This window comes from Sitophilus oryzae, unplaced genomic scaffold (assembly GCF_002938485.1).
Source record: "Sitophilus oryzae breed Bouriz unplaced genomic scaffold, Soryzae_2.0 scaffold_1620_pilon_pilon, whole genome shotgun sequence".
Taxonomy (NCBI): domain Eukaryota; kingdom Metazoa; phylum Arthropoda; class Insecta; order Coleoptera; family Curculionidae; genus Sitophilus; species Sitophilus oryzae.
Window position 1 is genome coordinate 2,279,765 of NW_022146304.1, and position 11,433 is coordinate 2,291,197.

Here is an 11,433-nt window from a genome sequence, read left to right on the forward strand (position 1 = left end):
AATTTAAATTCTTTTCAATAGATTAAAAATATACAGGGCGTCCGATATAAAAATCAAATTTTCTGTTGATAATTCTTAAATTATTAATTTAAAAAAAAATATACTTAAACCATTATATTCTACGTAAAAAGGTGCTTTGGAAATGTTTTCATAGAAATACGAAATTTTCCAATAACAAAAAAGTTACAGCGATTTGTTAAAAATGCATATTTTTGAAAAACACCCCGTAACTCCGAAACGGTAACAGATATCGATATGCGGTTTTCACCATCATGTTTTTGACAAAAATTGAGCTCCAGACACCGATATTAGTTTTTGTCTATCACCTATAGAAAAGGGTGTTTCCATTTAAAAGCGTCGAATTTGACCCACCCTGTACGTTATAACTAACCGATTCATTTATTTACGCCATCCTCCCATAATAATTTTGATATCAAATGCACTGACTGACAAGTCTGAGTGCGCACATGTTTTAAATTATTTATTCTATTATTAAATTAAACTTGAAACAATTAAAATTAGAATTTGCATGTGTGTGCGTGAGGAATGCCGACCGTTGAATAATTTGGCAATTAGTGTATAATCGCCAGACGGAAAAATATAATTCGTAATGCTCTGGAAATCGCAAGTTTTGTGAATTATTGCATTTTAAGCATAATGTGCTTAAACTATAATAACAGTGTTCTTTGTAGGTTTTTAAGATTTTTCTTTCGATTTCGAAACTAAGTATTATCTGGGAAATAGAATATAAGTAATGCATTTCAATTTTTGAAGTTTTCTGGATTGTTAGCAGATAAGAAAGTATTTTCATTTTAATTGATGTTATATATATAGCATTTTTATTTCACTAATTCTAAAAAATGTGCCTCTCCTGGAAGAAAAGTATATTGCATTTGAATCCAATTGATTTCAGTAAAATAAATTGCCGCAAAGGAATTAGTGATGGGAATAGGGGAGAGGGGGGGCAAGAGTGAACACTTAAGCTTTGATTGTTTTTAAAATTTAATACAAGACGTTAAAATAAACTTGCATATTGGAGAACAATCTTTGGTAATACAAACTAGAAAAATATGCATAAAAAACTTCATCAAAACATGAAATAACAAAAATACAAACATTTTTTAAAACATTGTAACTGTACACTCTTGCCCCTCTGGTATGGGGCAAGAGTAGACGATAAAAAATCCTAAGAACGACGACAAAAGTCACAGTAAAAAAAATTATCAAGAGGTTCAACGTCTGTGCAGTCCTCGTGTGACCATAAGCCACATGTAGCACATCTTATCCAGTCTTCGGCAGAGTCGCTGAATTTACCTCCGCAATAAATGCATTTACAATAAAGTTATCGTCCTCTTTATTTCGTTTTTGTTTCTTGACAACTTTCTTCTTTGTTTTTATTCCCGATACACCTGGCTCTTCGTCACATATATTCCTTTTTACCCTCAGTACTTTTTTAGAATCTACAATTTTATTTTCTTTTTCTTCTAAAGACTCTTTATACGGTGTTGTTGTTATAACTTCTGACTTTTGCTGAACTCGGTTGGTCGTTTTTTTAGAAGCTTTTTGTTTAGATTTTGGATTCAATTCTGACACAGACACATTAGGACTTTCTAATTTCTTTATATCACCTTCTATGTCACTGTCTACGCTTTTCTTGTCTTTTGCTTCTTCGTTATTCATATTTTTATCACCTAATACTTCCTTCAAACCAGCGTTAACTGCATCTGCTGCGGCGTAGTCGTCATCGGAAAAAACATTTGGATTGTATGGAAAAATATCTGACGTTTTGAAGCCGCTGCAAATATTATTAGGAGTAGCTGCTCTCCTGAATGCATTGCCTATTAAAGGACCCATGTCATATTCTGTAATTCGTTCTCCTGGATGGTTGGTCATCCAAATATCCATTTCCGAATTTAAATAAGATTTAAAAGGACCAAACACCGTGAGATCAAGGGGCTGAAGGCGATTAGTGCAATGTGGTGGTAATGTTATTACAACAATGCCATGCTCTCGACACAAATTTACTGCCTTTACAGATTTATGGCTGCTGTGTCCATCAACGATAAGTAGCGTTGGGTTATCCTTACTAGCTCGAACTGATTTAATAAAATGCTCGGCCACCTTAAAGTAGATATCCGTATCTATCCAACCGGTGGGGCTAGGAATTCCTATGGTTCCTGGAATAGCCCCGGTTAATAAATGGGGGTTCAGTCTTACACGTTTGTAAATCAATACTGGAGGAATAAAAGATCCAAAAGCGTGGCCACAACCGTGGCCGTTTTTCCACGTTCAGCAGAAGTAGCTCTCCCAACTTGCTTTTTTCCCTTTTGCGCTATTATTATTTTTTGGATTCTGAACTACAGTTACCCCAGTCTCATCAAGATTAAAAATACTATCTGGTTTGAACTGATATTTTAGTTGAGCCTCTTGTAGTAAGTCGAAAAATCGCTGAACTTTGGCTCTGGAAAAATCAGAAATACGTGACATGCTTGTTGCTTCTGGGGTTCGAATTGACAAACCCCCAACTCTTGATATGAAGTTTTGTGCCCACTGTTTTCCAGCAATCCGCTTTTCTTTATTAAACTGATGATCGATATGATTCGCTTCGGCAAATTCAAATGCTAGACGTCGCAGCCCTGTAGGGGAAATTCCATAAAACAATTTTTCTAGAGACAATACATGGCTTTTTTATTCTTCTTCCTGTTCAGTATTAAATGTAGGTTTATATCTACCAATATTAACCACGACAAACTGATTTTTCTTAACTCGCTTCTGAAGAGTCGCTACCGCAATGCCATATTTTTCAGCAGCTTTTCGCAAACCAAGAGTTTTTGACTGAACTTCGTCTATTGCTTTGCTCATATCTTCCTCGGAATAGGAAGCCCTGCTGCTTTTCCGAACGTATTTGCGAACCATCCTAAAAAAATTAATAGAATAATTGGGGGCAAGAGAAAACAGCTGTTTCCTCTTGCCTCACATAACGGATAATTAAATAACAAAGTTTTTTTGTAACAACACGGCACTGGTGGTCTTACAAGCTAATATGAATTTATAGGTTAGGTTCTACAGATCGGTTATAGAATACAAAAAAAACAAAAATAACTACCAGACATAAATAAAAGGTATAAACTAACAACTAATCCTTACATCGATGTATCATTATAACAAAAACTCACCTTTTTTTTGCTTATTTTTTTCAAAATTGGGTCATAGTTACACAAACATGTCCACGGCACGCGGTTCGCCTTAAAATAACCATTGGTGGCGAAAATTTCAATAATTAAAAATATTATTGAGCCGTTTACTCTTGCCCACCTGTTCACTCTTGCCCCCTCTCCCCTACCGGTTCCACATGAGTCGCGTTACAATAGCGACCGTTCCAGAAAAATACCGCGATTTTGTAACCGAGGTTCCGACTTCCAAAGTGTCGCGGTCCTCGCCAAAAATATATCTAACTTATCTATATTTGTAGATTAATGTAACTTTTATCCGCCACTCATTTTCCAAATATCGAGTTTATAATTGTGTATAGCCAATCTATTTCATTTTTAGAAAAACTATGACATTCCTTGTTATTTTCCATCAATTTTCGTTTAAATAAAGTCAACGGCTCATATTTATGTGTATTGCAATATAATATATTTAATGTTAAAATCAAGAAAGTCCAAACCACTGTCGAAAAAAATTGTTTATTGGCCTAACCTAACCTTAAAAATAGATATAAACAATAAAACTTATATAAATGTATAAAAACAAATAAAATATTTTTATTTAATTTTATTTGCTTTTGAGTTTCATCTTTCAAACAACGCTATTTTATACCATGCCTAGTACATACCAAAAATCACTATTTCGAAAGTAACGTAGCGACGGGAGCACAACACCAATAGTAATTAATAACCGACCAAATGGCGACAGGCAAAACCGGAACCCTAGAAGCGTTCCAGCCACTGCTGGAACGAAGTACATCGCCGCGCCGCCGTGGTCGAGCGTCGATAGCTAGTTACAGCAGGGACCAGTTACTTCTGTTCGCGACAGACGGAACTACGGCTCTAGGAGCGCGACGGCTGGAGCGAACACGCGCGACGCTACGTACATACCAATGCCAGTTACTACTGTTGGCGACCGACAAAATCGCGACGGCTGGAGCTAAACACGTCGCTATGCGGTTACTACGGTTTCAGCTAACTTCAAGAGCGATTATAAATAATTTATTTGCAAATTATAAATAATTTATAATTTTGTCGGCATTATGATCGTCGTTCTTCAGTAACAGGTTCCTGATTCGTTGTGGAGCGCGACACGACGTTACAAAAAAATACCGCTCCAAAATCGCGTTACTCAAATACCGACACATCACTAAAAGAAATACACTTTATTTACACTTACTATTAATCTCTACTAATCATCTAGCAATTTTGCTGTAGTTAGAGTTTATGTTGAACAAACAATGTTTTAATTCTTAATGCACTAAAAATAAATGGATGGTTTTTTTTAAATTTTTGAATGAAAAAAAACCTCTCTCAAATTTTTCTCATTTAAACATATAATGGGGGGTCGCACCACTCTGGCACTTTGTGCCATTGTATCGGTTTTTTAATCGCAGTGCGATCCCTTTAGACACACATTTATTAATACTAATATTATTCTGTAAAACTTAATGGGGTCTAATAAAGAAATTTGAATTTGAATTTGAATATTGTAAAAAATCCGAACAAAATAAAAAAAAATCAATATCTGAAGTGGTTCTTGAGTTATGTGTTAAAAAGTTGAGTTTTTAAATTATCGCGATTACTGACGTTTTCTCGTTATAAAAAATATGGATACCCTAACGATATCCTTATAATTCCATTTCAGATGCTCAGAAACTTATCTAATGATTTTATCTAGTTATCTTTTCGAAAAAAAAGTATTTTAAAAATAAGCGGTTTTCGAACGTGATGAACACACCGTCGCATTTATTTCACTCCGACTTAATAAGATCCCTATGCGATTTACTTCCACATTTATAAATATCGACCCAAAAGTAAGCCCGCGGTTACATTGAACGCGGGTCCGTGCGTTTTTTGACACGTGCGAGCTCTGACGGAATTTAGTCACACGACTATTTTATTTTAGTGGTTACATTAGATGCGCATTCATGGTGACCTGTGTGTCGAGTTTGTCAAAACGGACGCCACTACTTTGAAGCTGTCTGAGGATTTAATGTTAAAATAACTACTTATGAACAGAAGAAAATATTAGGTAAATGATTTATATGCAAGAAAAGAGCAAGAAAATGAATATGTATTTGGTGAATTAAAACAGCAAACGGTCAAATTTGTTGAATATTTTGGAATGTTTCCAGCAACATTAATATATCTAAAATAAAAATATATAAACCTGGTATTCAAAAATATTCAAATTTTTCGGGAATGTATTGGGCCCAGAGATATAAAAATTCGAACGCCCGGATGTGCACGTATTAAAAAAACAAACCAGTTTGTTTTCATCCGACCAACGGTAATCGACGTACTTGCACGGACGCACAAATTCCGATGCAATGTAACCGCCTGCGTAGATACCATTTGTTTGTTTTTTTTTGCGTGCACGTCCGAGCACGTACGACCAAAAAAACGCACGGACACGCATCCAATGTAACCACGGGCTAAGAATTGCCAGCACGGTATACAGGGTTGTTCACCACATACGACACGAAGTATTGTAGCTAAACGACTAGATTTTTACAAATTGTAAGTTTTGGATTCGTTGAAGAACTATTAGAGCTACAATTTAAAAATATTTTTACAAAATACAGAGTGTCCCAAATAAATAAAAAATATCAAAGTTGTATTTCTTTAAACGGAACACCCTATATATTATTACATTTTTAGTTTCTACGCTTAAAATAAAGGTAAATTTGATTAAGGTTTATTACACTTAAACCTTACCGTTTTTGAAATATTTTCAATTTTGTGAAATTCCAGTATAAATTTTAAGGCTTCATTTCTCCGAGGGTATCAAAGTTTTTATTACTAAATATTTACTGAAGTTTATTTATTGATCAGTTATTGTGTTGCAGTAATAAAAACTTTACTACCTTATACAGAGTGTCTAAAAATTAATTTTAAATAATTACTGGCTTTAAACGGCAATAATTTGTTTAATTTAAATGGATCACCCTATATATTTTATGAGAGTCAGATGCACAATTTAATTGTCTATCAAATTGTATTATACCATTTTTTACCTATCTCTTCAAGTTTCCGTAGAAAATGCATTTTCTTGTAATTTAGAACTCATTTATCAATATACCCATGGAGTACTGACATTTTAGATTATTTTTAAAGATGTACCAAATTTTTAAAGAGTACAGATACTAATATTGTCGATATAGTTCGTTTATTTCATTAAAAAAAACTGTTTAAATATTTGTTAAAAAGGACCAATTAATATGATTCCAGTATTCAAACTACATTAATTGACTGTTTGCGTTGATTAATAATAATTGCTCCAAATACTAAAAAGCTGAATTATGTATGTGTATTAGACAGTGTGGTAAAAAGTAACACCTTAAAAATGATATTTAATTTTTCGACAAATGCCTATTTATAACAACAGAGACGTTCATTTTCATAACTTATTATTATATTGATTTCTGACTCAAATCCACATTTATTTAGAATAATTTATTAACGAACACAATTAAGTATGTAGTTAATTAGTATTTGGGCGGAAATACTGGTGGTATATTTAATTAATGGTATACTCTTTTTATAAAGATTTACATAGTTTTCTTTTTGCATACAAATGGGCTAGTAATATTATCGTTTTACTAAAACGATAATATTACTAGTCTGTACATTTTGTACATTTGTTGTTTTAAAACAATCTAAAATGTCAATATTCCATGGGTATATTGATAAATGAGGTCTAAATTATAAGAAAATGCATTTTCTACGAAAACTTGAAGGAATAGGTAAGAAGTGGTATAATACAATTTGATAGACAATTAAATTGTGCATCTGATTCTCATAAAATATACAGGGTGTCCTATTTAATGTAAATAAGTTATTGCTGTTTAAAGCTAGTAATTATTTAAAATAAAATTTTAGACACTCTGTATAAGGTAGTATAATTTTTATTATTGCAACACAATAACTGATCGATAAATAAACTTCAGTAAATATTTAGTATTAAAAACTTTGATATCCTCGGAGAAATGAAGCCTTAAAATTTATACTGCAATTTCGCAAAATTGAAAATATTTTAAAAACGGTAAGGTTTAAGTGTAATAAACCTTAATCAAATTTACCTTTATTTTAGTCGTAGAAACCAAAAATGCAATAATATACAGGGTGTTCCATTTAAAAAAATACAACTTTGATATTTTTTATTTATTTGGGACACTCTGTATCTTGTAAAAATATTTTTAAATTGTAGCTCTAATAGTCCTTCAACAAACCCAAAACTTACAATTTGTAAAAATCTAATCGTTTTGCTACAATACTCCGTGTCGTATGTGGTGAACAACCCTGAAATAGGTAAAAAATCAAAGAAGCAATAGCCATAAATTAGTTACCTCTAGAGACGCATGAGCAATATATTAATTTATATTAGATTGTGTTAAAAAATCCTCTTTAATTTTGCGTTTAGCGGTAAATGGTTTTTTCGTTATAATTTTTGCATTGACCCAGGGATTTCTGAATTCAAGAAATGATTCATCTATAAGTAATTATTTGCATTACTTTGTAAATGTTTTAGTTGAAAATCTTAGTTTTGGTGAAAGAAATTTCTTAGGTGTAGACGAACCTTTTATGGTCTGTTACATTCAAATTTACTACCGTAATTAGATCTCGGTTATCCTAGGTGTCCTAGTCGGTTGATTCGGACTACTCGCATGTTCAAAGGAATAGGCGTGGTATAGGTGACGATGTGTAGCGCCAAAGATTCCAACCTCTACTGTATGTTTTTCCTCGTATATTTAATAAAATAATATAAATAAACGCGCCCAGATTTTACGGCAGAATTTTTTTATCCAGAAAAAATCATCGAAATATATATATATAAAAATAAACATTTCGACTCCACCTTTAGTTAACTTTGATTTATTATATTAGTGTTTATATATTTTTCGAACTATAAATATATTAAAACAAACAAGGGGCCATATTTTTGATATGCCTGATCGTCGACACACCGGAGCGTAAAACTAATATAAAGGTCGATCGGTTAAAGTTAATTAACGTCGATATTTATATCCGTCGTAAATGCGCTTTCATGTTCAAACACGTTAAAATATCTCTATGTCTATATTATCTATTTAAAGAAAGATTGCGAAACGTGATCTGTCAATATTGGCCGAGGCCCAAACTCGGACGGATGGATACCTCGATTTCCTTTTCGATAAATGATATTATCTTGATAAATATTTTCGTTCGTACTTTTCATCACTTTTATTTTCATAAAACGTTTATTCTTTAATTTGAAAATTTTAAAAGGTATTTTCAAAATGAATGAAACGGGTTCTGAAAATGGAAAATACCTCATATGTGGTGTGAGTGACATTTTTCAGCGGTCAATTTATAATTCATAATATAAAAGAGAACTTCATTCGGATAATAACTATACCAGTTTGTATTTTAGTGGACTTAAGCTTAATCAAAAGAATCGTAATAACTAACCCTAACCTAACCAAAAATCGTAATCAAAAAGTTCTATAAAAAATTAGAGTTAATATAAAACCGTATTCTAGCTTTATAAATCTATAATGTTTTTTTAATTTTTATTAAAAAATGGTATTTATATCACCCCTATATAGCCCTGGCAGCTGTTGCCATTAAACCAAAATACTACTACACTGAGTACGACTAACTGCTACTAACCAACAATTTTTTTTGTGTGGTCTGTTTTTCTTTAAATGTTTTGGTCATTATTCATGTTTGTGATTTATTTTTAAATTAATGTTAATCGTTAGGCAACCAGTAAACTCATAGAATGTGTATTTCTTTTGTATAATCAAATTTGTCACTCTAAATTTTACATAACCAAATTGTCAGTCTAAAGCTTCATTCAGAACCTCGCAATTAGTGGAATAAATTAGTGGTTTCAATTACTCTATACTTTTAGTTTACGATCATTCACAATATCTAAAAAACACAATTAAAATTAATAGAATATCCTAGCAACAACTTCTCCTACGGTACTCAGTTGTATCCATAGAGAAAGCCTAATATTTAGCTTATAAAACAATCAACTTTTGATTTCTAACCACAATTTTTCTTGACGGATGATAATCAAAGGCCAAAATGACATTCTTCGCAAATTTTGAAGTATAATTCGTGAAAACGTCAAAAGTTTGTTAACTTTTTCTACTAATTGAAAATGACTACCAATAATTATGACATTATGAATGCTTACATTGAAATAAAAGGAACAAACTTCTACGCTAATTGAAACTACTAATTTATTCCACAAATTGCGAGGTTCTGAATGAAGCTTAAATATCTGTCTTTTTTAGACAGATGTCACTTGTCATTATTCAATTCATTATTCAAATTCTCAGAATGTTGTTAACAAATGTTTTATCTTAAAATAAATTCAAATAAAATAATCAATCACAATTGTTTATCTCAGTTAGTTAGTTCATTCAGTTACAAACAATTCATTATTTATAGTGATTTACAGTAATTTTATTAAATTATACGAATATTCTCGTTGACTATTGGTTTGAAATAAATATGACAGTGTCCTCCAATGAAAAAGCGAGTTACTAACTCTAAATTCTAATTCTGAGCTGGCAAAAGAGCTAGATGCTTTACCTAGACCGTTATTCAGAAGCTACAAACCTATCGATGAAAATATGCATGAAAATTTACTATTATATGATTTTCAAAGTCGCGTATGGCACAGATCGTTACCCGTATATCACAGCCTTGAATTTTTACTCCCAACGTGCGTAAAGAAGTTTCACTTCAAAAAGTTTTCCTCTTATAAGACAATCCGAGAACATACTGTAGAATATTACCATGTTTCTCTTTAATATTACACTTTTTTTAAAATAGGTATAACAACATTCTACCTGACGATTAGTTTTCTTTATAATAGTGTGATTATCCTTGCTTTCATTAATTGGTACAAATATAGGTCAGATCTTCGAGGAGAGTCTTGACTCTAAATATCCTTTTTTTTTAGTAGATATAATTCGTCGCCACTTACCAGCCAAATCGGCGCACAACAAAGATATTTCATTTTTACCACTGCACCGGTTCGCAGCGAACCGAGTGGTTTTAAGTGCTCTTCTCGGTTTTGTGGTCCCGTTCTCTCAAGATTTAATTTGTTCTCGGCCAAGAGAGCCAAATTTAAAGTCAAGAGAAAGAAAAACAACCGGGAGGTCGAGCTAGCTAGTTGTACAACTAGTTTCTGATAATTTATTTAAAAGAACTTTATCTTGGTTTATTATTTTATTAGTTCGATTTATTCTAAGAATGTTTGCGTAGGTACCATTACGTTTCTTTAAATGGTGGTAAAAAATGATTCAGTAAAAAATGTATATACTTCTGTGCGGATCTCTCTAAAAAAATCCTGTAGATATTTCGCCACTGAAAGAAAATAGTTTACTGGACCATAAAACTATATAGTTACACTGCAACAAAAAATAGTATTTTTTTTGTAAACACTGCTACGTTAATCCAACGGAGACTAATTATTGTCAGCAGTGGTTTACTAATAAAACAAATTTGCCTAACTGACAAAAAAATGCTTAACGTTTCGAAAAGTATACCTCTTTCGGTCGCGTCGTCGGGAGCAAAAAAACACAAAGAACAACGAAAAAAACTATTTAACATATCAACTATTTAACATATATCAAGTTAAACTTCAAAATTAACAATTGCTAAAAATGTAAAACCAAAAAGCCTCAGACTTTCTGTATGATTATTATTAATTCGTTTTTAATTTTTGCGTATGTTATGTTTATGTATGTTATGTCCTTTAAAATCAAAGAAGCAATTGCCATACATTACTAACATCTCCAGACGCTTGAGGAATACATTTATTTTTATTAAATGGTATTAAAAAAGCCTATTTATTTTTCTTATAGAGGCTATCGCTTTTCTATGTCTCATGAATGCTGTCAAATCTTAGATTTGTGAAAGTCGCCCTTTTTGAAATAATCTAACCACTGCTGACAATTAGTCTTCGTTCGATTAATGAAGCAGTGTTTACAAAAAATGATTCAGTATTCATACTAAAAGCATTTCGGCATTCCATTATCTTTATTATTTTTACTTATACAACATTTCGGTTAGATGTTGTCATTGACCGTTATCAAATGCAAACTAATCTAAGTGCTAAAACTACAGAGCTTTTTTACTAGAGGAAGGCATTCACTTTAGAGGATATTTTGGCTTTCCAATATACGAATGACCGGAATCACAAGTTAACTATTAACTG

The 11,433-nt window shown here is 32.1% G+C and overlaps 1 protein-coding gene across 1 annotated transcript; it reads right to left on the reverse strand.

Annotated features, from left to right (window-relative positions):
- Nucleotides 1–1,281: 1,281 nt before the first annotated feature.
- LOC115880193 lies at nt 1,282–2,916 on the reverse strand. The gene is made up of 3 exons (XM_030897331.1): nt 2,733–2,916; nt 2,313–2,636; nt 1,282–2,234 (listed from the first exon to the last, which is right to left on the reverse strand). The coding sequence occupies exons 1-3, from the start codon at nt 2,914–2,916 to the stop codon at nt 1,282–1,284; spliced, it is 1,461 nt and encodes a 486-aa protein (XP_030753191.1).
- Nucleotides 2,917–11,433: the final 8,517 nt, after the last annotated feature.